The 25,404-nt window shown below is 52.9% G+C and overlaps 9 protein-coding genes across 9 annotated transcripts; 5 read left to right on the top strand and 4 right to left on the bottom strand.

Moving 5' to 3' along the window:
* Positions 1-127: 127 nt before the first annotated feature.
* BJX68DRAFT_252251 (TDT family transporter) lies at positions 128-1,540 on the bottom strand (the record flags this gene model as incomplete). The annotated part of the gene is made up of 5 exons (XM_071042523.1): positions 128-265; positions 322-607; positions 661-957; positions 1,014-1,382; positions 1,446-1,540. The coding sequence occupies 5 exons, from the start codon at positions 1,538-1,540 to the stop codon at positions 128-130; spliced, it is 1,185 nt and encodes a 394-aa protein (XP_070904150.1).
* A 1,541-nt stretch (positions 1,541-3,081) lies between these two features.
* Positions 3,082-4,660, top strand: BJX68DRAFT_252250 (MFS transporter; the record flags this gene model as incomplete). Its single annotated transcript, XM_071042522.1, has 4 exons — positions 3,082-3,215; positions 3,296-4,292; positions 4,341-4,395; positions 4,470-4,660. The coding sequence occupies 4 exons, from the start codon at positions 3,082-3,084 to the stop codon at positions 4,658-4,660; spliced, it is 1,377 nt and encodes a 458-aa protein (XP_070904149.1).
* A 696-nt stretch (positions 4,661-5,356) lies between these two features.
* BJX68DRAFT_252249 (OPT superfamily oligopeptide transporter) lies at positions 5,357-8,255 on the bottom strand (the record flags this gene model as incomplete). Its single annotated transcript, XM_071042521.1, has 9 exons — positions 5,357-5,973; positions 6,023-6,163; positions 6,216-6,382; positions 6,629-6,766; positions 6,826-6,995; positions 7,042-7,247; positions 7,306-7,555; positions 7,619-7,808; positions 8,233-8,255. 9 exons carry the CDS (start codon positions 8,253-8,255, stop codon positions 5,357-5,359), a joined length of 1,902 nt encoding a protein of 633 aa, XP_070904148.1.
* Positions 8,256-8,259: 4 nt separating this feature from the next.
* On the top strand, positions 8,260-9,539 carry BJX68DRAFT_276616 (nitronate monooxygenase; the record flags this gene model as incomplete). The annotated part of the gene is made up of 3 exons (XM_071048144.1): positions 8,260-8,537; positions 8,615-9,116; positions 9,169-9,539. The coding sequence occupies 3 exons, from the start codon at positions 8,260-8,262 to the stop codon at positions 9,460-9,462; spliced, it is 1,074 nt and encodes a 357-aa protein (XP_070904147.1). The 3' UTR covers positions 9,463-9,539.
* A 2,032-nt stretch (positions 9,540-11,571) lies between these two features.
* Positions 11,572-14,484, bottom strand: BJX68DRAFT_252247 (uncharacterized protein; the record flags this gene model as incomplete). Its single annotated transcript, XM_071042520.1, has 5 exons — positions 11,572-11,630; positions 11,692-13,323; positions 13,378-14,230; positions 14,289-14,379; positions 14,432-14,484. The coding sequence occupies 5 exons, from the start codon at positions 14,482-14,484 to the stop codon at positions 11,572-11,574; spliced, it is 2,688 nt and encodes an 895-aa protein (XP_070904146.1).
* Positions 14,485-15,815: 1,331 nt separating this feature from the next.
* On the bottom strand, positions 15,816-17,717 carry BJX68DRAFT_276615 (beta-glucosidase C; the record flags this gene model as incomplete). The annotated part of the gene is made up of 1 exon (XM_071048143.1): positions 15,816-17,717. The coding sequence occupies one exon, from the start codon at positions 17,715-17,717 to the stop codon at positions 15,816-15,818; it is 1,902 nt and encodes a 633-aa protein (XP_070904145.1).
* Positions 17,718-18,687: 970 nt separating this feature from the next.
* On the top strand, positions 18,688-21,381 carry BJX68DRAFT_276613 (putative C2H2 transcription factor; the record flags this gene model as incomplete). The annotated part of the gene is made up of 6 exons (XM_071048142.1): positions 18,688-18,703; positions 18,767-19,762; positions 19,813-20,066; positions 20,115-20,221; positions 20,272-20,567; positions 20,621-21,381. 6 exons carry the CDS (start codon positions 18,688-18,690, stop codon positions 21,034-21,036), a joined length of 2,085 nt encoding a protein of 694 aa, XP_070904144.1. The 3' UTR covers positions 21,037-21,381.
* A 142-nt stretch (positions 21,382-21,523) lies between these two features.
* On the top strand, positions 21,524-23,299 carry BJX68DRAFT_261654 (cytochrome P450; the record flags this gene model as incomplete). The annotated part of the gene is made up of 4 exons (XM_071044200.1): positions 21,524-21,658; positions 21,708-21,923; positions 21,973-21,996; positions 22,046-23,299. The coding sequence occupies 4 exons, from the start codon at positions 21,524-21,526 to the stop codon at positions 23,297-23,299; spliced, it is 1,629 nt and encodes a 542-aa protein (XP_070904143.1).
* Positions 23,300-23,779: 480 nt separating this feature from the next.
* BJX68DRAFT_276607 (NAD(P)-dependent alcohol dehydrogenase) lies at positions 23,780-25,088 on the top strand (the record flags this gene model as incomplete). Its single annotated transcript, XM_071048141.1, has 2 exons — positions 23,780-24,031; positions 24,115-25,088. Exons 1-2 carry the CDS (start codon positions 23,821-23,823, stop codon positions 25,086-25,088), a joined length of 1,185 nt encoding a protein of 394 aa, XP_070904142.1. The 5' UTR covers positions 23,780-23,820.
* Positions 25,089-25,404: the final 316 nt, after the last annotated feature.

Genomic DNA, 25,404 nt, shown 5'->3' with positions numbered 1-25,404 from the left:
AATGCGCGTTGGTTATACATGGACCAGGGTACTGTATGCACAGTTGAGGTTGTACAATGTGCTGGCCTGCGTGGTAGGCTATTCGGATGTGAGATGCCTGAACCCCTGCACACTTGATGTCACATAACTAGGCAACATCTCGGACGTCCTTCTTGGGCCGTAAATCCGCCAGACACGGAGCATGGAATATTCGTCCGGACACCACGCCCTTGAGCGTTCCGAGGCTGACGACGATCCAGAGGATGACAACACACACTGAGAGTATCTGCAACATCATTAGTCTCCTGATGATGCCATAAAAAGCGGGAGAGGATGACGGACCGTCCCTAATACCCTAAAGAACTCCGATGGCAGCTCAGCCCCCAGTTGACATGTACTCGCCGTGAAAACGCCAATCGGGAAAGTGAACCCCCACCAGCCGATATTGAACGGAAATGTCTTGCATTTTACAATGGACGCTAATGCAAAGAAGAGCCAGACCAGGCCGAATGACCATAACGTCAGGCCAATCAGAAAACCGACAGTGTAGAGTATCGGGCCAGACGAGGGATTCAAGGTGCCCGTTTGGAGGAAGATTTTCTCAGCTGCTTTGCCGAGTTTCATTGCGCTGATGCGTGTAAGCTTCTAGTCTCGATATCGGGATAACTGCTGGCTACTTACCCAAATCCACCCTGCCCCAGCGGTCCAAGCGGGAGGAAAACACTGACAATCACTGCCTTCGGAGGGATTTTGTGGAGGGTTAAGCGTTGCAGGTAGATTACCATGACCATCAATGCTAGGGGTAATCCAATCGCCCAAAGCACGTAGCTGACAATCACCGTCCATAATGCGTGCTGTGGATTGGGTAGAATATCTGCGACCATTGCACCCGAAGATGCCGCTACCACGCAGCTGACAATTGGTAGTAGCCACACGGCGGTCATGGAGGAGAGCTGTGTTTCGTCATTTCTTGATATCCTATAGGAAATGAATTAGCAATCAGAACACAAATGTAGAAAAGGGTGGTACTGTACAGTATAAAAGGCAGCGAGAGAGCTGTTACAACAGAAACCACGGCATCCGCAATCCACATCGCCCACGCAACGTTATGGGATGCTCCACCCCAGGCTGGAACACAGACAAGACAGAACATGTTGATAATCGTGGCGAAGCCCATTGGGAATGTTCCGATGAACATTGATTGCACCGGATGCATGACCATGGCATGGAAGATTTCCGGATAGAGAGTGTAGCGCAAAAGGGAGAGGATGCACGCTGCGATGAACAACAGGACATTCAGAGAGAAAATCACCACTGAAATCCAGTATAGCCATATCCCGTTGTACGGTAATGTGTTGAGAAGGATGGAAACAATTCCTGTTCCCATGATGACCGAGAACCAACTGTGGTCTCGTTAGTATGGATGATTGACGATACCTAGTATGTGGTAGAATTCCTGTACTCACGATGGCGTAAAGTTCCGGACGACTCTTCGCCACCCGACCTCGTGCTTGCTGAGCGCAGGCTGCGCTGTAACCTGCTCTTGAGGGTGCGTAGACATGGTTCGCTGTGTCCTCAAAATGCAAATACAAAAGCTAGGAAGTAGTTGATTAGTGACTTTAAGCCAGTGCCTTCTCGTTAAGTATCGTGGGGTGACTCATGATGTGTTCTGGTCCACTAAGCATGAGGCGGTTCGGAAGTGCGGATCCGCGAATCACGAGTCAATCCCACCTTTTCTTGGTCGAGAAATTCAGCATTAAACAGGAAAACAGCCTCAGGATATCTTCATGGGTGTAGAAGAATCGAGCGCTGATTAACGATCCTTGGGTTGATGGAAGCCGCGGGTCGAGGACAGTCCTTGGGGGTGCCTTATGGGAAATGCAACCACTATGAAGAAAAAAGATCAGTAAGTTTCAGTTTGATATTTCAACTATAAACTGATAAACAAAACAGGGTTAGCGCTTCGTTGAGCCTCAAAGAGCTGCTCCAGGCCAGGCCACGAAAACCTTCTAGAGGACGACGGGATTCCGCAGGGTACACCCAAACTTTTTTTCGTTCAGTTGTTTTGTCTTTCCCTGTTCATATTGAACTCGACATTTCATGTGGAAACGAAGGTCTCAGATATGCTATGCATAAAGTGTGCCGTTGGTATCTGGAGGTCAAGAGCAAAATCACGGCGAGGGAAGGAGACGCAGCATTAGAAAGAAAGTACAAACAAGAGAGACTCTGGCCTTCTTGTCCCTTCTTTCTACTCCCTATATCAAGGTGGCCGGCCTGGCAATCGGAAATTTGTAGATTATGATGAGTATCTGGCTCAGTTGGTCAGTATGTTCACCATCTGAATCTCCAAAGTCGTGCAATGGCTAGTAAACAGGTTGCGGCTGGTCCCCAACATGATGATTATAAGGATAATCTATATTACGGAAATGAGTATGGTAGGCCTAGCAAGCCTAGCTCCTCTGATGGACGAAAGTGTAGGGAGTACTCGACAAATCAAAAAGGACCCTTGGCTTTCCTCTCTTCATCGCTTGTGGTACCTGGAATTGGCCCCAGAAGGGGGACCGAGTCTTCCTTTTGTCCGTCGAAAAAACTGGTCTGCCTTCTCCGCATAATATGCAAGATGATCTCGCTGAGCATTGGCCACAGCAGCTGCCGCAGGAACCTAGACGCCACAAACTTCGCAAAGCGGTTTGATTCAACACACTAGCGGCCGCGATGAGATCTACCGAGGTCGTGAACTGATTATTCGAGGCTCCGAGCCCTAACCGACGCCCTTGTAGGTGCCCAATCCGCTGTCCCCAACAGCTAGATACCGTATGTGGTTAGTGAGACACTCATCAGCCATGGATCATTACTCAGCCGGCATATTTGAGCGAATAATATGGTGGAAAAGTGCTCCCTGACCTTTCCAACTCGGACGAATTATCGATTAGTGATCACAACGGAAGATGGGTGTGTTGCAGTCGGGTCGGGTTGAAAGAAGTTTGGTGAGAGGGAGGCGGCGGTTGGATAGAGAGATGAAGTATATAGGAATCGCATCTCACGATAACTTCAGTTTTGGTCACGCTGTCCCGATTATACTCTGGCAAAATTGTCGATAAGATGGGGGATAGCAAAACACCAGAGATCCAGACCCTGCGCTGGGACGACCCGCAGCAGACCAAGAATCCAAAGAACTGGCCATTCGCGCGAAGAATCGCTCATACACTTCCTCCAGTAGTCAATGCGTTTGTGATGTGAGTGTAGAAACTATCAAGCCACTTCCTACATTTATTACGCAAGTCTTCAAGTAGATGACTGTAACTAATAAACCCAGCGCATTCGCCTCTGCGGTCGTCGAGCCTGTCATCCCAGCTCTCATTGATAATTTCCACGTCTCCGAGACCATCGCAACTCTCAGTCTAACGCTGTATACACTCGGCATCGGTATCGGCCCCGTCTTCCTCGCACCATTGTCCGAAATCCTCGGCCGGAAATGGACCTTGGTCACGACACTGGCATTTCTCCTCGCGTTCACCGCGGGAGCAGGTGCCGCAGACAACTTCGCTTCTTTCCTCGTCTGTCGGGCTCTCGCCGGGTTCCTGGGATCGGCAGGCATCGCCGTCGGCGGCGGAACCATGACAGACATCTGGGGAGTTGGAAAGGAAGGGAGTCTTGCTTCTCTCGGCTTTATCCTCACCTCCTTCCTAGGGCCAACCTTTGGGCCAATCGTCGGCGTCTACGTTGTCGCTGACCGCGGCGGCGACTGGAGGTGGTCGATGTGGATTATCCTTCTTCTCGGAGCGCCCGCGTTTATCGCTCTGCTCTTCACATCCGAGACGTACAAGGCAAAGATCCTCAATGAGCATAAGGGCGACATGTCCCCCGTCCGATTCGCAAAGAGCGTCGTGTCGTTTGCCTGCGTCCGCGTCACGAAAATGCTCTTCACCGAGGTCATCGTATTCTCGTTAACACTCTACAGCTCCTACGCCTATGCGATGGTCTTTAGCTTCTTTGGCAGTTTCCCCTACGTGCTGGAGACGGTCTACGGATTCAACGAGAAGCACGCTCGGCTCGCCTTGCTCAGTCCTATCATCGGATACTTCTGCGCGGCAGTGATCTTCATGGTCTTACATGCCACCGTGTATAAACGCGCGACAAAGGTTGCAGGGGGCATGGCTGCACCGGAGCATCGATTGTATATCGGGATGGTGGGCAGTGTCTTTTTACCGGCTGGTCTGTTCTGGTATGCTTGGGAGGCGCATTCTGGTGGACACTGGGCTGCTCTTGTGGCGTCGGGGATCTTTCTTGGGATTGGGGCTTTTGCTATTCTGGTAAGACGGCCTTTCTCTTGTCGTCGAACCTACTAACAATGATTCAAGTTGTCGTCGATCATATACATGGTTGACGTCTATCGATCGGGAAGTGTGGCATCTGGTACGCTTTCACCCGCCCAGGCCTCTCCTCCTATGCATTTTTTTTCCACTGCTAACCAAGTCTATTCAATATAGCCCTCGCAGCAAACGGTCTCGTCCGGTATATCTTTGGAGCCGTATTTCCGCTCTTTACTATCCAGATGTATCAGAATCTGGACGTCCACTGGGCCAGCAGCGTATTTGCGTTCCTGTCCCTGGTTCAGCTCCCGATCCCTTGGCTGTTGTTCAAATTTGGGCCCAGGTTGCGAGAGAAGAGCAATTTTTGAAAGTATGAATTGGTTGAATCATGGTCAGTTTAGTCGGTGATGATCTGGGTTTTGATTCTGACAGCAGGTTCAGTCTGGCTGTGGTTCTGGCATGGGAGATAGATGGATATTAGATAGTCGCATGCTACTTTTTCTGATCTACGCCCACCATATGATAGAAAGGGCGAATATAATAATCAAACTCTTATTGAGGCATTGCTACAATACACCAGCTTGAATTAGTTAACCCGCGCTTAGATTCAGGATCCTCTATATCAAGAGTGAGGTTGATAAGCACTGAAAATTGTGCCAGAGTAGATACCCACACTCAAAGCTTTCAGATAGTCAGGTAGACTCTAGACCTCTTACCGACGTTATGGCTTTTCAATCTTGTTGGCTACCTTTCGTCCCGGTCGCCGCCAAAGGCCGAGATGTGGTCGTCACCCTCTATTTCGAAGAGGCCTACTTCCGGCGGGGTTGCCAAATTTAGCGCGGGGGATGACACAAAGCCAAAGACGCTGCTGCGGTAGTTTATCGCGACGTGGATAATAGGCAATTCTTTCCAGGCTGCGCCCAGGATAAGATTGGTGCGTAGGCCGAATCGTAGACCAGGCGCTGGTGAGCGTGTCTACTCCTCTAATTGATGGAATGCTACAGGATATTCAAGTCAACAAGGACAACCATCGCGATGAACAGGAACCAAAGCCTCTTTAATATCTAGCACATCCCAGCCGGACACCCAACCCCCGTGCCCCATCCCTCCCCACCTACCCCCAAAATCGACAGGAGCGCATTCACACTCCCCCCAATCCCCTCCCCGGCCATCAAGCCCGCCGCAACAGCAGCCCCATACTCCTCGTATCCTAGAAGCGAGCGTTTTCTCCAAACCGCTGCAACAAGCGCACCAATGACCATCGCAATCCCGTAATGCGTCGCCGGGAGGGTAAACGCCATGGCGAGGATCATGAGATTCGGATGATACTTGCGGGCGTGCGCCCATTTGTCGACGAGGATGAAGTGGCGAAGGAGGACCATGGCTGAGCCGAGGATGCCCATGGTGATCGAGAAGATGACGCTTGAGCGCGGGATCGGCAATGTGGGTTCCGTTGCGGCGACAGCGATGACGCGCCAGGCGCTTGCGGCGGGGAGGGAGAATTCGCACGAGTCTGTGGGGTTCGGGTCTGACGCGAGGATGCAGGGGTACGCGGTTGAGAAGATCATGAAGATTAGGGGGGAGATGAATGTTGCGAGGAGGGTGCCGATTATCTGCGTGAGGTATTGCGTGCTTGGGGGTGTGCCTAGCAGGAAGCCGACGCGGAAGTCGCCCATCAAGTCTAGAGGGTGAGTGTCCACTATTGCTTATTGAAGTTGAGGGCGACGTACCTGTTGCTTGGCTGGCACCGATGTTGGTTAATGCACCTCCGATGAGGTTCAGTCTCTGTGCTGCCGCGATACTTGGTTGGTTGTTGAGGCTTCCCAGGATGACCTGCGAGACTTTGGACAGTGTACCCAGCGGTGTCGTATCTGCTCGTCGTTACCACAATTCAAATTCCATTCCGAATCCGGGCGTACGTACCCGTCGCCCCTGTCGCTTGTATGGCCAAGAGCGACATGCCGAACGCGAGGAAGAGCGAGAGTAATGTCAACAAGTACGACATGCCAAACTGACCTTTCAGAGCAGGGCACGATAGCACTATCACAAATATCACACCTGGCAGCCACATCCATAGTCGGACTCGATCGCTGTCAGCAGGATTGGGCTTCTCTGGCTGCTCGAGGCTAGTGTATGCATATCCTTTGCCGAGTTTCAGCTTGGCCCATTTTATCAATAGGCTGAATCCATCGCGCAGGACGATCTATATCACGCGCCATTGGCATGCAAGTTCTGGATATTCATGTTAGACTGGGCGTTCTTGCCGTATGAGTGGGAACGTACCTGTAAGAGCCGTCGTAGTCATACAGATAACCCCCGGCCAAAAAAGCTAGTACCGTGGACTCGGATGGTCAGCCGTCGCCAGCTCCTTTGATAGGGACGTGTAGCTCATCGGCTCCGTCCATGGCTCTTCACTCGAGCGATGCTGCCCAAAGGCAATTCCGTTCGAAACCAAAAGCGGCCCGATAATCCCCCTGAAACACACACGAGCCATAAGCTAGTCGAACAGAAAGCACCGGAGAAGGCGACCTACCAAGCAAGAACAGACCCTGCGAGAAACGACACTGCGACGTTGACGCTGACAAGCATTGCAGATCCGATGAATGCAGGTGTCCATTCGATGTACCAGCCCCAGCTTTCGAGTGACATTGCTGCGCTCACTGTAATTCCGGTGGTCACCATCCAGGTAAAGGGGTGCCAGTCCTGGCCTTGTCAGCCTCTCGTCTGGGCGGAGCTTGGATTTATGTACCCATAGTATTCCTATCGCATACTGAGACGCCACCCGCAATATCAAGGCTGCGACGAAGGCAATCACCATAACCCGTAGCTTCCGTCGCGCCTTCATCCCGCCTTCGACTGCCTGATGCACACTCCGGATCGTCGTCGCCGTCGCAGTCGAGGAGGGAAAGCGGAGATCTAACTCGCGTGCAACCTGAACGAGGAAGAAGTGGCGGACTAGAACACGAGTCAACCCTATTCCATATATTCCAAGCTGCGATGGTACGCAACATACGTGGAGCGACAGAAAACAACCCAAACAGACCCCCCAGCCCCGTCAAGAGCGTGAGATGGAAGTAGTCTGCCCCAGGTGTCTTCAATAATCCCAGTTTATACAGCGCAGGGATAGCCGAAACGAATACACCGGAAAGCCCTCCTGCGGCGGTAGCAGCCGTCTGGACGATATTGTTCTCGTGCGGGCCAAAGGCGTGACTCGAGAATGAGGACGCGGACCACTGCTTGAGGACGACGAAGCCGATGATTGACTAGTGAGATGGGGATGTGAGCTATGTGCAAAGGCCAGTGATATATTTGGATGAATCGCATACCCCGAAAATGTTCGCCGACGTCGTCCATCCTGCCTTCAGACCAAGGTATATATTCGAGGCATTGACGAGCGTCCCGCAGAGACTCCCAACCAGGATCGCACGGAGAGTGAGGATTCGTCGTTCATTCGGCTCCGAATCTGGGAAAGGGGCGAAAGGGTTGGGCTCCTCGACTGTGTCTGAGCTAGTTCGACTGGGAGACTCCATCTTTGACAATTAAATCAAGGCAAGGGTCAATTCAGCTGAAATATACGAGTCAGTGGGCATTGGAATCTTGGCAGGCGGCCTTATTGAGGAATTCTATTGATCGAGCTCCCAGCTCTTTGTCTACCGGAATGGGAACAGCTGTCTATTCCCACGAATAGACTGCGCTTGTCAAGCCAGCTTCCGACAACATAACTGCTACACAATTTTCCCCATGTTTCAGATTTCCACGAGGAGCTCCTTACCCCGCAGAAACACCCCCTGGCATCGGTGGAGCCGAGGATCAGAGCCGAGCGGCCGAGCCTCCTCAGCCCTCACTTGCCCAGCCGTCAGCCGTCAGCCCCACGGTCCTGGTATCTAGCAGAATACATAAAATGAAGTGCCCGCAAGCTAAAAGCATTTCCTCTTCTCACCCAAGAGTCTCCTCGCACGACATCAAAATGTCCCTCGAACCGAAAATCCAAACCCCGCTCACCAAGATCCTCAACATCCCCCACCCCGTCATGTTGGCAGGGATGGGCGTGTCTGCGGGACCACCCCTCGCAGCAGCAGTGACAAACGCCGGCGGGATCGGGGTCCTCGGCGGGTTCAGCGCGACGCCCGAGCGATTGCGCGAGCTTATCCATGAACTCAAGGAGCTGCTTGTTGACAAGGATGCGCCATTTGGGGTTGATTGCTTCTACCGAAGATTGGTGGCGGGGCGCGGAAGACGAAGTAAGTTACCTCCTTTCATGTTGGAATTGTGTTTACAGAGATCGGAGGCTAATGTGGTATGTTCCTGTTTCTGTGTGGCAGTTACGACTACACAAACGGCCAGCTCGACGCCCTGATCGACGTCGTCATCCAAGAACGCGCAAAAGTCTTCGTATCCGCCATAGGGATCCCACCCAAACACGTCATCGACCGCCTCCACGCCGCCGGAATCCTCTACATGAACATGATCGGCCACCCCAAACACGTCGCGAAATGCGTCGAAGCCGGCGTGGACATTTTGGGAGCCCAGGGTTCCGAGGGCGGCGGTCACACCGGGAACATACCCACGGGGATCCTGGTTACGAGTGTTGCGAAGATGGTCCGGGGCGTGAAGAGTGCGTTTACGGGTGAGGATGTGCAGGTTGTTGCGGCGGGGGGCTTGGTCGATGGGGAGGGGTTGGCCGCGGCGATTATGATGGGGGCCAGTGGGGTGTGGATGGGGACGAGGTTTCTGCTTGCGGAGGAGGCGACGGTTGCGAGGGCGTTTCAGGAGGCGGTGCAGACCTGCGGGTATGATGATACGATCCGGACGATTATTTACTCGGTGAGTTTCTTCCTGCGCCGTGAGGTGTTGAGTATTGTTCTAACTGGAGTAGGGCCGTCCGTTACGAATCAAGAAGACGCCGTACGTGGTCAACTGGGAAGAAAATCGACAGGCGGAGATCAAGGAGCTTACGGGAAGAGGAATTCTCCCAGTTGCCCATGACGCGGAGCAGCACCCCGAGGATGACGAAATCCTCGAGAACATAGTCCCATACCTCATGGGAATAGCGGCTGCGCAAATCGACAAAGTGATGCCCGCTCGAGATATCGTGAATGAGGTGGTTAACGAGGCAGCCGTGAGACTTATGGCAGGCACTCGCGCAATTGTCACCAAGCCGAAGCTGTAATCTGAGCACTGTTCGTAGTGAACGAGCCAGTAGCCTGGCAGTCATGGGAGGAATCAGCAGGAATGAAAAGGATTTACACCGTACACCGTGTAGGAATCCACGGAAATGACCGCCTATTTAGTAAAAATGCCGATCAAGTGATCGATCCAGCATGCTGCAATGGATTTCAACTGCACTCAACATTGACGTCCCGCTGCTCTTCGACCCCGTTGCCATGACTCGCCTGCAACCGCCAGTCTGAGAAAGCACTTGCCAGCGCCAGCGCCACTCGTAGATCGTCGTTCGGAGAGTAAACCATATACGAATGCTCCACACTGCGCCCCCAAACCCCATTGACCCGGGTGCGGGCGCTAGCCGCTAGTGCCATTGAACATGGACGGATTAGTTAATGTAGAACTATTTATAATACTAATGGATGGATTCCTTGGACAGGCACAAGAATCTCTTCCGGTAGAGAGAATGGACCATCTTAGTTCCTCGAAGGACCTCTCTCTAATAATTCTATTATCAATCATCCGATGGCACTAATCCTGATGTTCTGATCTACTTAAACCACGAGATATTTATTTATAACACTCCACTACTAGGCGAATATCTGACGGAACGACTGGCCGGACGAACGAAGACGCTGGGCAGTCTAGAGCGGAAGACGGTCTGACATGAGACTGTAACCACAGTGAAAGATTTGCACGAGGGGCGCAAGCTATTGTGGAAAAGATTTATTAGGCATTGGGAATAGATTCAAAATGACATCTGAGAAATCTATAGTATCACGCCTGCCTCAAGAGATATGAGAAAGCAAAAAGCTGTACACTACGTCCGTGGACTGAGTACATAACTGGGGAATACAAAAAGGGACACAAAAGAAAAGAAAACTACTGCAGCCCCAAAGCAACAGGCGTAATCGTTGTCGTAATTGCCGTGGGAGTCCCACAGCCCGTCTTTGTATTGCAAGCAACAGAGGATCGAGCGCAGCCGCTGCCCGTAGCGCCAGCGATGCAGGTCATCGTGCAGTCACTATATGGAGTTGGTGTAGGGCACGCAGCGCCATCGAGACTGGTCCGGGTGGTCATTGGGCCCGGGGTTGCTGACCTTGACCATTTGGGATCCTGCGGATCGGGAAAGGCTGCAATCGCGATTAGTACCTGGTAGGAACATTTGTTGGCAACATGCAAGTTACTCACCTGGGTCCATGTCTGGAACCCCAATGCCGCCGAAGGCAAGACACCACGGTCCAATGCAGGCGCCCTTGAGGCAACCCTTGCCGAGTGGGCCACAGTAACCTCCCTGTCGACACACAGGGCCCTCGCATCTACCACTTTCCTTGCACGCGCCTCCAGCGCAGTTTCCGCCGCGCTGGCACAGGGGCCCCTTACAGTTGCCCGAGCTCTCACATTTGGCCCCGGTGCAGTCGCCGCCTCGTATACAGAATTGACCTTCGCAATCGCCGCCTTTGACGCAGTTTTGTCCCGCACAGTCCACGACCTATGATGATGTTAGTAGTGGCTATGCAGAAGAGAAAAGGGTAACGTACTGCTTCTCCGCACGGTTTGTTAGTTCCATTCATGCAGTCCGCAACAAGATCGTAGTTGCAGTCCAAGCAGGGCCAGCCACAATTCTTAGTGCAGAGTTGGCCGATCCCGGTGGTGGCGGTCGGACTTGAAGTGCCGGAGATGTGAGTGATCGTAATGAATTCAAGCCGCGGATCAACCGTGGGCGTTGCAATAGGGTAGCTATGCCAAGGCCAGGGCATCGGGGTGATAGTTCGCGTTTCCGGTGTCGTAGTCGGTAAACATGAAATTCCCGCGCCGGCCAAGGCAGCCGCGTCATCGGTGATGACAATGGGGTCGGCCTGGAAGCTGATTTGGGGATAGATGGTCATTGTATCGATTTTTTCAGCAATCGCCACGTTGGACACAGGTACCAGCGTAGCAGTGGTTTGGGGGATGGTGAAGACAGTAGTGACAGGAATCGAGACAAAGGTTGCCCCAGCGCCCGTGGAAACGGAGCAACCAACCTCGATGATCGTCGTACTCGGTTCGAAGCTGATGGTCGTCGGAGCGCCAAATGTCATTGGTGGCAAGACATAGATGCATGGAGGCTCACAAGCTACCGTGATCTGTGTGCCGTCGCGGCTCCCCCTACCGCCATATTCTGGAGGCCAGAAGCTGGAGTCGATGTAGACCTTGCTAAAGCCGGCTGGCTCAGTCTGATCATCGCGAATATCACCGATGACATCAAGTGTGTCTGAGCCGGGCGGCACAGGCAGCTTAGGATCGTCACAGCAGCTTCCTTCGTCCCCCTGGTGGTTGACCACAGCACATGAGGGATTGTACCAAGTCGCAGCCTGGTTGCTGTAAACGTCTCTGATGACATGCATATCAGCACGCCCGTTGCCGTCCAGATCGGGAAAGTAAACGCAGGTGCCCGCACGATCACTTTGGTAGACGGGCTTCTCCTGACGATCCCAGTGGATGTACGAGCCTTGAAGCTTTGATCGGTCTCCGGGGCCCCTGTTGTACCAAACGTAGCCATCCCCGTTGAATTTCTCGACCCAGATCATGTCATCCAATCCGTCACCGTTGACATCCGCGAAGCGGAGATTGGCACGGTCCTTTTCCTGGGAGTGCTTGATCTGGCCGACACTCTCCCAGCTGTTGTCGTCCTTGTGGATGAAGCCCGTAATATGGCCATCTCGTCTGATACACAGGTAGTCATCTCGTCCGTTACCATCGATATCAGCAAACTGGACTGCCTGGTCATGGAGGTCGAAGCCTCGGTGCTCCGTGCAGGAGACGCCGGACGCAGATGAATCGGCATTGCGGAACAACTCCCATGTCCCAGGCTTGGACCAGTCCTTGGTCTTGCGATAGTAGTTGAGCCAGACTGAAGGCCGACTGTCATTATCGGGATCTGTCCAGACGATATCGCAGTCACCGTCGCCATCCCAGTCCATGAGATGCAGATCGCGGCGGTCGAGATGCTGGCCAGCCGTCTGTGCCGGGTCGAAGATGGTCACCTGGGCCCCCCAGTAGGATCCATCCTCCTTAGACTTGCATATCCCTGCATTTGGGTACATGACCATCTTTCCATTTGAGAAGGTCCAGACATAGTCTTCGCGACCATCTTCATGGCCCATCATGTTACAGTACTTGACGCCATCCGCTTTAACCTTTGTGCCGCCGGACCCCTGGTTCTTCCATGCCCGCATGTGGAAGAGGTGCTTGTCGTCTTGAAGCCAGTGCTCCAGGTAGACGTAATCCTTACGGCCGAGCAGTCCAAAATCCTGCGGTTCACCATAGACGCGACCAAAGAGGATACGAGTGCGCATATCCCCATTTGGGTGCAGCCACCCGACGCCCGAATGCGTGTACCCCGAGGACAGACCCTTTGCAAACCCCTGCCGCCAATCCACCTTGAGGCCATCGCCAATACTCCCGCTTTGGCACGTTCTCGAATTCGTCCACGTCTCCACCTCGCCCTTGTCGCTGACCCAGAGCCAGTCTGCTCTCCCGTCTCCATTAATATCGACCATGCGCACCCCGGTAATGTTGCCCTTGTGCTTGCCGGTAAACCGTATCCCCAGGGGCTGCCAGTATTTCGGGATATCGTCGACCCACCCATTGCGCCAGGCGTGGATGTTGCCCTCGTTGTCAATGGCCAGGTAATCGCCGCGCCCATCGCCGTCAATGTCAGCAATTCGGATGCGCCATCGCGCGAACCCTTCGTTTCTTTTGATCAAGGCAGTCTCACTGACTCGTTTGAACGTTGGAGGTTTGCCGTCAGTGCCATCGCCCTGGTTAATCGAGAGATATGCGTCGCCATTTTCGGCGATACAGACGAGATCGTCGAGTCCATCGGCTGAGATGATCAGTTAGCTTGACTCTGGCAAGCGTGAGATGTTGGAGCACTTACAGTTCATGTCAACAAAGAAAATCCCCTTTGGCTGACAATTGAGATCCGGCTGGAGATCCGCGATCTTCTCAAATCTGCCCTCTGTCTTGCCTGTATTTCTCCAAACAACAAACATATTCCCGTGGGGCGCGTCCTTTTTATCGAACCAGGCAACAAGGTCGTCGCGATTCTGACCATAGAGCCCGGCGAAGAAGAATTGCTCTCGATCAAAGTCCGACTCGTACTTCCAGATGATGCCCTTGGAGTGTGCCTCGTGCTGGTAGATCCCATCATCCCAGCCCGAGCCCTGCTGCGTCAACCCGGCATATTCGCCAGTGCCGTATTCCTTATCGCATGTTTCCGTGACCGTCGTTTTCTGATCAATCGCCACGGGCGCCTTGATCTTGCCGTCGGTGTGAGCTTTGATGATGGCTTGCCAGAAGATGTGGGCCATCTTGCGATGCCCTTCGTTGTTCGGATGGACGCAGTCTGATTGCATGTCATCAGCACCGATCCATCCTTTCGCTTCACCAGTGGGAGGGTCCATCTCAGCGAGGTAGATGCAATGGTCGGATTTCAGCTCATCGGCCAGCTCCCTGTAGAAGGTGTTGATGGTTGGATTGTGCTTCTTGCCCCTGTCTCGGGAACTGGGGATTAAAGTCGAGAGAATGACGCATGCGCTGGACATGTCTTCAGCCTGCCAGATAGTGTCGAGTAAAGTGTGCATGCGTTTCTTTGCACCCGGGACGTCGATGTCTTCAAGGGCATCGTTGGCTCCGACGTTCAGAACGACAATGTTGGGCTTGAGTTGTTGTGAGTTCTTAAAGTGGTCGACGGTTTCCGAGATGACTGCTCCGGGCGTGCCTTCGTGGTCCTATCGGAGAGGTCGTGTCGGTACTGCTGAGGTAGAAGGGTCTCCTCAAGGGACTTACGTTGTCTGTAAAGGTTCCATCATGCTTTGAACCAACCATGTCCACCTCAAACCCACTGTGCCTGAGTGCCTGCCGCAAAGGGCCTCGAAAGCTAAAAATAAAATCAGTCTCTGCCTCACTAAAGGCAGAATTCGCGGACATACCCATTTCGTGGATGAGATCCTATTCCAGCAACAATAGAGGCACCCAGCGGCATGATCCGCAATGCAGGCAAAGTGCCATCACGTCGAGCAATGGAGTTAGTAGGATATTCGAATTTTGGGTATGAAAAAGTGTTGTTCGGGGATGGGTGGTCGTCAAGCGCAGCAGCTGCAGAAGCGCCAGCGGTAGCTCGAAGCACAGCTCCAATAGCTATCAGTAGCGCTGGTAGAGACCTCATGGTCGGTCGATTTTCGAAGAGCAATAGTTGTATCTTTTCGGAGCAAATAAGTGTAATCACGTATATAACGAAGCACCTTTGCGCTTCATGAGGGGAGCATCACTTATATCTGGACTAAACCCGCGTTTCAATCCTGGTTTGATCATTCTGGTCTTGAAAGGTGCCGCATCCAGGGTCGCCGCGCCCCCATCATCAATATGGGCATATATATCAAAGGTCGACTCTTTGTCTACCCTGTACGACCATCCGCGCCCGATAATGACTGCGGTCTTTCAACAACTTGCTGGCCACCCGGTAGCGCTTACCCAGTTATGCTGAACACTAGTCCCATGAATTAGGCTCCACATGCAAGACCTTATGCGCCAAACAACAGTGTCAGCCGGGATTGGATGGATAGGTTAGGTCCCTGAGACCCTGGCGGCTCTTTGTTTGAGGCGCATTGACCAAACTAAAAATATCCACATCCCGAACAAAGGCGGCCCTTGTTTCAGATGGTCTCTTCAGAAGTGAGTCCACCTGCACGCCATCTAACTCGCATTTGTTGGCCTGCATCGGACACCTGACCATCCGACTGACGCGTCATCGGTTGCTTCAAGGGACTGATCCGTCTCGTATGCGTAGATGGATAACGGGACGTGTCATCTATCATCCATCTGCTTGAGTAGATAACACTCGGATAAAATGGAGGACCCGACAGCACCCGTTAATGGCAAATGTCGAGAAGAGTCAAGTTTTTGATATAAAGCGATCTAAATTCGCCCGTCGGAATCAGAGTGAGGCAACCCGCATTGTTCACCTGCGCAGGCAAGATTGTCTTCCAGGTCTGTGGGATGTCAACGCGCATCTCCAGAAAGGGCTGGCCCAGTCTACACTGTCATACTGGGAACCTAGTGTTTGATTGTCCTGTCCAACGATGACGCACTCAGAGAACTGCTTGACGGGAACAGCGAGGATACTCTGATTGGCAGGAGACGTACATTGGACTTTGGAGATAAGAATTGTACTATCATCTTCAAGATCAACCTTGGCAGGAAAGATTAATTCATACAAGACTGTGCGTGGAAAGGCAATGTATTCCCTACTGAAGACAAGCGTAGTATTGCCTATAACCATACTGTCAAACTTGGGCAGCCGCGTCGTGTAATACATCAATTGGAGCAATGGCCCGCAGCCGTATCAGCATCGCAAGGACTAAGATAATGCAGTCCATGGCCAAACTTGAAGACTGGATCCCTGGTATCAAACGGAACGTCCTCCATAGCGGCCTCGACAGCCTCCATCGAGCGTGGCAGGTCATAAGGGAGTTTGCCCTCGGGCCAGGTGTGTCCAAACACAACATCTAAAAAGGCGTCTGAACTACTGCCAAAGCTGCCCAGTACAGCCGCAGCCTGGTCCACAATTTCAGGGATTGCAACGGGGCGGTCGAACTTGAGGTCAACAATGGTGGGGACGGCCTTGTAGATGGCTGCCTGCCGGGCCTTTTCTGTCGTGTTGAACTCGAGGCTACCAGAATGGAAGCCTGCCGCGAAGCCCCCGGGGTGAGCGTTGTAGGGTGCAGCGAGTCGGAGGAGAGCATAATCTGCCTCCTCGGGGGAATCCACAGTCTCGATGTTTCGCTCCGCCAACGGAGCCGAAGTGATTCCTTCCACATAAAACTTTGTTGTCCTGGTGTTGGGATTCAAGGGGAGGATGTTATTGTTGTTGGTGAGAAGGGTGTATGACCTACGCTGCGTCTCGTTGGCAATGCGAGTAAAGTAGGGGTTTCCAACAATCTTGGCCGCAGCTTCAGGGTCAACGTAAGGGTTGTCAAAAAGACCAAGGATGAATTTTTCGCGCATCAGGCGGCGAACCGATATGTCAAGGCGAGCCTCGGAGATAATCCCATCCTTGACAAGTTGAACGAGCATCTCAGGGATCTTCTCACCACCAAACTGATCACACCCAGCCTCAAGAATCATAGCCATACGCTCTGGCTGGCTAAGGTCTTCCACACCCCAAGCTATCGCCTCCAGGCTTTGACCACGGGCAATAAAGTCGCTAATCAAGCCCCAGTCCGTAACCACAATACCCTCGAAGCCGAGCTCACCGCGGAGCAAATCGGTAACAAGGCCTTTATTATATGATCCCCCAACCGAATCATACTTGGTTCCAGTAGGGCGGGCGTAATATGGCATTATCTGGCGAGCACCAGCCTCCACTGCGGCGCGGAATGGCTTGAGATGGTACTCCAAGTTCTTCCCCGGGTAAGTGGCATTCTTGCCGTAGTTGAAGTGAGAATCTTCCCCATTTTCCGCAGGGCCACCTCCAGGAAAGTGCTTTGTGACGGTGGTCACAGAGTGTTTGCCAAGCTTTTCACCCTGCAAGCCCTTGATATAGGCAACAATCAGCTCGCTGGTTAGGTCTGCATCTTCACCCCAGGTACCGCTAATTCGCGACCACCGAGGCTCTGATGCAACGTCCACTTGGGGGTGAAGGGCCGCGCGAAGGCCAACAGCAACGTACTCCTCGCGGGCAATTGTAGCAAACGTTTTGACTAGGTCAGGATCGCGCAGGGCAGCAAAGCCAAGGGTTTCAGGCCACTGGGAAAAGACACCTGCCATGAAGCCGGTACCAACATTTTCAGTGAAATGATGCCTTGGGTCTGAAGATATCGTGACAGGAATGCCTAGCCTGGTTTCGGCGGCACGCTTCTGGACGCGGTTCGTAAACTCGGCAACTTGTTTGGCATCAAGGATGTCACCGACCAAGTTGAAGTGGGTCATCAACATATCGCCGAGCAGGACCTCGGTGCTGTTGCGGTTTGATTCTGGGTCGCCAGTGTCGAGGGTACCATTGGGGCCTTGGTAGAGCTGGATTTGAAACATTTGCCCAGCCTTCTCCTCGAGTGTCATGCGGCTGACAAGGTCGTCCACTCGCTGGTCAATGCAGTGCGAGGAGTTTTTGTAGATTGGGAGAGTCGCCATCTGATCCCGCTCGTCAAGGACGGCCGGAGCACAGAAGCCCAAGGCCGCCAAGGAAGTAAACGTCAGGGGAAAGACAGCAGCTCGCATGATTGTTGACGGGGGCGGCGCAAATGTGTAAGGTAGACACGGGTGTCCGGTAACAATGGCGATGGTCAGGAAAGATTTGAGGGCGATCTACTCGTCTTTATATAGTCGCGTCCTTGCTTTTATCTGGTGTGTACTCCAACACAATGTTGCGGGCCACCTAAAGACCCTCCCCCACTATCCATTTTAGCTCGGTGTTAGGAACCACACATTATATATGCGTTACTGGAGCCATCATTAAATGAGGTGCGCGATTCCCCGATTACGCTCCCAGTTCCCTAAAGCCGCTCTATGCCAGGAGGCGAAGGATAACATCAGAATTGCAGCTTAGAGACTCGGAAGAGGACAGTAACTGCACTCTGCTAGAGCGCGAACGGAATGACCGACGCCCTCTCCATCAAGTGCGATGCTGAATCCGCATATCCGATTCTCAATCCGCCGCAGTTGGGCCCCGCAAGTCCAGAAAGTTCGTTCGGGGAAACCTCGGGATACTGTATTTGCTTAGCGTTCTTAGGTCTCAACTTCAGATTCAACTGCCGACTAGAACGCCAAGGGCCTGGGATTACGACGAAGCGATCTCTAAGGTCCTAGCTGATTGGCTTCCCCTTCCTAAATCAGAGTATATCAGTGGGGGAAGCATTCCTTCCCGCTGAGTAGTCGGGTGACGATTTCGGAACTTGATACTCTGCGGACTTCAGTGGCTCTTTGGAAGGTTGCAATTTCGATGGTCTAGGTCAGATAGATACAAACGAAATCGCTTAGAGAATATGTAGGCGAGCAGAATCCTCTAAGGTCAAAATACAAAGAGGGGGTGCCATCGGGTAGTTAGCTAGGCCGTACGGAGTATTGACGGGATACTGTAGATCTTCCCCAAGTTTGATATGGAGCGATCCTGATTCGCCGACCTGACTCAACGTGGGGCAACCCCGCACCTTCACCTGTCTCCAGGTTTGTAGGATTTTCATTTCACGCGATGGGTACTCGCTCCTGTTTGTATACATGTCAGCAAACCACCAAGATGGATCACTCCCCAGGTACTTCGGAAAGTACAGCTTACCAGTGTCCGATCTGCTCCAAGCAGTACAAGCGCAGGGAGCACCTCCAACGCCACATTGCCTCCCACACCTCCAACCGGCCTCACCAGTGCAGCACCTGCGACAGCACATTCCAGCGAACCGATGTCCTCAGACGACATATCCGGACTTGCTCTGGGCGGAAATCTAGCCAAAGCAGCTGCCCCGGAAGAAGGCGCTCCTGTGATCGGTGCATCCGACTGAAGAAGTCGTGTAATTCGCGCCAGCCATGCCAGCGCTGCACAAGTCAAGATGTAGCATGCTGCTACTCCACGAGCTCTTCCAGTAGGCAGCCTAGTGAAAGGCCGATAGTTGATGATCTGGGAGGAATTGGCCTCGACTTGGATTTCGGAAGTTTCCTCGACCCTCCGGTGCCGACGACGACGATGCCCCCGGCAGTTCCAGGGTCGTTCTTTCCCGATCTGGTCGACTATTCCAGTCTGAGCTGGCAGGACTTTTTAGCCATGACTGCGGGAGGCGAGACTCTCCGAACGCCTCCGGTTCTAGATACCGACTCCCTCCGCTCGCTCCGTTTCCTGGACAAGTTCACCAGCAACACTGGGTTTGTCGCGAGTTTCGACTGTGGGACTGAGGCACAAAGACACCAAGTTATCTCCTCTTTGCATCTCAGAGCAATGCGACCGCTCGATTCTTCGCTCGGATCAGGCCAGCAGCTCAGTCTCACCGAGAGTCTACCGGCCAGCTGGATTGACGACCCTTTGTCCCTGAAGACCCATCAAATCCTACTCCTCGTGAAGGAGGTGGTCATGATCAAGCCGCGCAACAGTGCTGTTACACTGGATTGGTCTCCTGTGCTCGAGCAAATGTGTCTCCAGTTTTTCTCTCCCGCAAGTCTGCGAAAGTTTCTTCAGCTGTACTGGTCCATTTGGCATCCAAATGTCAACTTTGTCCATCGGCCTAGTTTTGAACTTTTGACTGCAAAACCCTCTGTCCTGGCTACCATGGCTCTGATTGGTAAGAATGTCTCAAGCGTCAACTGCAACGTCGATTGATTCTTTCTCTAGGTGCCTGTGTCTCGCCGCTGCCGGCAGACAATGATAATGCCAGGATGTGGTTCAACTGCGTGGAGGAATTGGTCTTTATTGACCAAGACTTCAACAGTGACCTCGCAATCTCCTCTTCTACTGCCATAGGCCGCCACCGCCACAAGATACAGTCCCTTCAAGCCGCTTACATGGTCTGTCTCTATCAGACTTGGGAGGGCGATGATGCAAGTAAGAGAAGGGTGCGTCGCAATCGGTTCGCGACTCTTGTCTCGGTAAGCCTTTCACGTTCTCTTCCTGATTCAATGCTGATTCTCGTGCAGACCGCCCGTGATGTCGGGATTCCCATGGCACGGCACACACAGTACTCTCGACAACAGAGACATGAATTCGACTGGATGGACTTTGCTGTTCGAGAGGAACTCGTCAGGTATGAACAAACCAAGCCATCCTCTGGATCGTCTCACTAACGCCCCGTAGACTCCTCACGTGGATATTTCTCCTAGATACAGCCTTCATCATCTTCAACAATCTCCCTCCTCGAATGGTCATCAAGGAGATGAAGATGAGCACTGCTGTACCGGAGGCTTGCTTTCAGGCGCTTACCGGCGATGAGTGCTTTGAGAAATTACAATTGTTCCTGCCCCCTCAGAGTTCGTACTGGAAGGTCTCGTTGTGCAGCGCTTTTCAGACGCTGTGCAAAAATAATCTTGCAATCAGTGCTCGTGATGGACTGGCCTCTCTCGGACCATTGAATCTATTCGTGTTGGCATCAGGTGAGTCACTTGTCTTGCGGCTCTTCTGAATATTTTTACTGATACTTTGATAGCTATCCACTCGCTGATTTTCCAATACCGGAATTCGTGGGACAGCTTACAACTTCTACCTCCCATCCACAACGCCCTAAACAACTGGAAGAGCATCTGGCAACAGTTCACAGCAAGCCTGGTACCAGGGATGTCGCCTCATGTTACTGTCGACCACGACAATTTACAGCCAGACACTATGTGGAAACGCGTTGGGTTCTGCAGCTACTGCCCGGAGTACTGGTTACTGGCTAACCTGATGACGGATATGCTCACTGCGCGAAACACCACCGAGGCTTTAGATGAAGGAAGACAGAATGAGTTGGAGCGACTCGAGGATGGACCCCTGGATTCGATACTGAACAAGTATGATCAGACCAGCATGCGGCAAGTCAACGACTTGATCCTCAGCTTGTCGGACTTTCGCATTGCAGGTTAAGTACGAGATACGACAACCAACGATACGGTCGCTCCTTCTCTAATAATTTATGGTGTATCAATATAAGGAAAGAGCGATCCAGCCGCCGGACCCGGAGACGCGCCTTCTGATTGGGATTGTAATGAGTACGGGTGGTCGCTCCTTCCTCAACTCCAGGTTATATTCAAGGACGGAACGACTGAGTCGTGGAGGACGTACCATTCTGGCAGTTGGGCTTTCTGGATTTCCTGATCTGCAACCATAGAGCTGGCCATCCCACCTCCGCTCCGCCTCCGAATGTCTCCCACCCCCAACTCCGACTCCTCCTTCCCCTCCCGGGGTATGAACTGCAGATCGGGGTAAAACACCAGTTCCTCACGAGAGTTGCAAGAATCTCGTAGGGCTTGCCTGACCTACTTAAGCAAGGTCTTGACCCGGTCCGTTGCAAATGTTCTGACACTTCCGTCGGCTCTCCATCGCCGTTCAAAACTTCAAACTTTCTTCTGCAATGCCCTCCATTTCCTCGATTGCCGCCATTGTTGCGGCGCTGGCCATCGTTACCCGCCTGCTCCTCATCGGTCGTCGCCCGAAGAACTATCCTCCGGGCCCTCCCACCCTACCCCTCCTAGGAAACATCCATCAGGTAGCGTGTCTTCTTCACACCCATCCGACATACTCTTATTCCCGGATAGATGCCCACCCGCGATGCGCACCTTCAGTTTGAGAAATGGGCCCGCGAATATGGCCCAGTTTATAGTCTCATGCTGGGAACCCAATGCCTGATCGTCCTGTCCAGTGACGAGGCAGTCAAAGAACTACTTGACAGACGCAGTGGAATATACTCTGATCGACAAGAGATGTATATTGGCCAAGTCCTGTGCAGTGGCGGGCTTCGCCTGTTGATGATGGTACCTCACCTTGTCCATATTTGCGTGACGTTCGCTAACCACAGCACAGGGATATGGACCTACATGGCGCACGGTATGTGAACACGATCCTATCCATTATTTGAAGGATGCTGACAGGACAGTTCCGCAAAATGGTCCACGGCCTGCTCAACGTCGTAACATCCAAAAACTACGTCCCCTACCAAATGCTCGAAAACAAGCAGATGCTCTACGAGTTCCTTACACAACCAGACGACTTCCTCAAACACATCCGACGCTACTCCAACGCCCTCACCACAACCATGGTCTTTGGCTGGCGCACGCCAACATACGAAGACGAAAAAATGAAGCAACTCTTCGACGGCTTCTCCGAGTTTGCAGAGATCAACCAGACCGGCGCCGCGGCATTCATCGACTTCTTCCCTCTGCTGCGCAGACTCCCTGCCTTTGTGCTTCCCACGCAGAATAAAGCCAGGGAGCTACACAAGCACGAAAAAGCACTGTACAAGGGCCACTGGCTCAAGGCCAAAGAGGATATCCGAAACAATAACATCAAACCCTGCTTCTGCATCGGCATGTACGAAGCCCAGAAGCGCGATGGCTTCAGCGACGACCAAGCATCCTATATCTCAGGCACATTGCTCGAAGCCGGCTCCGACACGACCTCTAGTACGCTATACGCATTCGTACAGGCGATGCTCCTATTCCCAGACGTGCAGCGCAAAGCGCAGGAAGAAATCGATCGCGTGATCGGACCCGATCGGCTCCCTGTCATGGACGATCTACCGAACCTCCAGTACATCCGCGCCTGTATGAAAGAATCTCTCCGCTGGATGCCAACGACGATCCTCGGTGCTGTCCCTCATGCCGTAACCCAGGATGACGAATACATGGGCTACTTTATTCCCAAGGGCGCGGGTGTCATGAATAACGTCTGGGGAATCCACATGGATCCCAAGCGCCATCAGAGTCCCCGTGAATTCAACCCGGACCGGTACAAAGACGATAAACAGAGTCTCGGAGACGCTGCCGCGAACCCGGATGCCTCGAAGCGAGATGCATTCACTTTTGGAGCCGGTCGTCGCATCTGTCCTGGGATCCACGTAGCCGAGCGCAGTCTCTTCCTCGGTATGTCGAGGATCCTGTGGGCATTTGATATCCGACCTGCGCTCGATGAGAGTGGGAACGAGATCATTCCGGATAAAGATCGGCTTACGCAAGGGTTTGTGTGTATGCCTGAGGAGTTCCCGGCGAGGATTACGCCCAGGTCGAGGGAGAGGGCGGAGATGGTGCGGAGGGAGTGGGAGGCGGCTGAGAAGGAGAATTTGGATCCCGAGACGAAGCAGTGGGTTGTGTCGCCAGTCGAGCAGGGCAAGGCTTTGAGGGGTGTAGCTTAGTTTGTAAGGTTTATTTTCAGTTGCGGTCGTTCATCCATGGCCCCTGCGATATACTCTTTTATTGATCAATGACAGAGAGGTCTAATGCAGCGACACGGTAGAGATAGACGACTATTCATGGCTTCATGTCTTTATTCTCTCGTAATACATCAATATATTTTTTGAACATGGTTACTTGTAGCTATACCGTGGACTTTTCGAGCCACGCACCGCGAGATTGGAGAGGGATGGGACATGCGGACTTCTCCCCAGCATCTCTCATCGACAGTATGAGATATAAAACAATTGACATCATCGGTAACCTCTATCCCACCGGCACAGTCCCGGATTTACGGACCTCTCCCACATTCGCCGCCATGCCCCACCTCAACCCCCGCAACCTCCGCCTGGCCTGCTCGAAATCCCGTCCTCAGCAACCGACGAAAAGTCGTGCCCACCACACATATCAACCTCCAACTTAGCTCAACATCTTGAGATCCTCTCACACATCCCCTCCAGCAGTCTACAACACCCCTCCTACAATGCCATCTCCAGCACAGCAACGCGCCCTAATCTCCTACGCCCCGCACAGCGCCGGCGGCTGGAAACTGCACCCCGTCACGCTGCGCCCGCTCCGTGAAAAAGAACTCCTTGTCGACATCATCGCGTCGGGTATATGCCAGACTGATTTGCATTTTGCGGGGGCCGAGTCCGGGTTTGGCGTGCATTATCCGCGCGTTATGGGCCATGAGGGTACGTATTCATTCATCCTTTCCTCTCCTCGCCTCGTACGAGAAGATCTCAATTAGTGTGGCTTTTGCTGATGTGGTCAACAGGGGCTGGATATGTTCGTGAGATTGGACCTGGGGTCACTGTAGCGAACGTCGGCGATCCAGTCATCATGTCCTTCTCCGCGTGTAAATCGTGCGAGCCGTGCGAGAGGGGCCACCCGGCACACTGTTTCAATTTCAACGCGATTAATTTCGAGGTGGTTCCAGAGAATTTCGTCTTCAAATCACTCGCATCACTATCCACACGGACACCGGCCCAGTCGGATTCATCAACTCCGGAAATCTACGGCAAGTTCTTCGGACAATCCAGCTTCGCAAGTGTCTCGATCGTCCGCGAGGATTCCATCGTGAACGTTTCGGGTCTTGTGAGCTCAAAAAAGGACCTTGCGCTGCTTTCCCCGTTGGGATGTGGGATTCAGACGGGGAGTGGAGCGATTATCAATGCTGCGCGTGCTGGGCCAACCGATCGCGTTGCCGTTATTGGGCTCGGAGGTGTGGGATTGAGTGCCGTTATGGGCGCGAGGATTGCAGGATGTGCCCAGATCATCGGCATCGATCGCCATCAGTCAAGATTGGCACTTGCCAAGGAGTTGGGGGCTACGCATGTTGTTCGAGTTGACCCGGGGGCGAATCTAAGCGATGTCACGGAGGCTCTCAAGGCTGTGACCAGTGGTCTCGGGACGAATATCACACTCGATACGACGGGTGTTCCGGCGCTGATTGCGGAGGGGGTAAAGATGACGGCGTTCAAGGGCAAGGTCCTGCAGGTTGGAACGGCGCCGGAGACGGGGACGCTGACGATTCCGATTCATGAGTTTATGGTTTCGGGGAAGCAGTTTATTGGCGTTGTTGAGGGGGATGTTGTTCCTCGAGAGTTTATCCCAAAGTTGATTACTTGGGCGAAGGAAGGGAAGCTGCCGCTGGAGAAGATGGTCAAGTTCTATCCGGCCGAGGACTTTGAGGTTGCGATTCGCGATATGCAGAGTGGTCAAACAGTCAAGCCGGTGATCTTATGGTAGCATATCAAGCATTCATACAGAAGTAATCGATCACGGAGGGTGACAGAAACTCTCCCTCCCACACCACACTGTCTCTTGCTATACCAGGCATGAACCCGCCGAACGGGAATAGGCCAAGACCCCTTGTGGACTAATTAGTTGGAACCTGAGTGGTTGTTCGTCGAATCCGAAATGGGTTCGGATCATTGCGGGTCGTCAAAAGTGCGGCTCCGAAATAAAAAAAAACCTAACAGATAAGTTGAGCAACTGTCGCCATTGCCATTTCGGCCTTCGCAAATCCCGGTCTGGTAACCGTCGAGCCACAACTACAGCTGTC

Source organism: Aspergillus pseudodeflectus, assembly GCF_044049435.1.
Source record: "Aspergillus pseudodeflectus strain CBS 756.74 chromosome Unknown BJX68scaffold_3, whole genome shotgun sequence".
In the NCBI taxonomy this organism is placed as follows: Eukaryota; Fungi; Ascomycota; class Eurotiomycetes; order Eurotiales; family Aspergillaceae; genus Aspergillus; species Aspergillus pseudodeflectus.
Note: the sequence above shows the minus strand (reverse complement) of the source record. Positions and strands in the feature narration are given on the sequence as shown.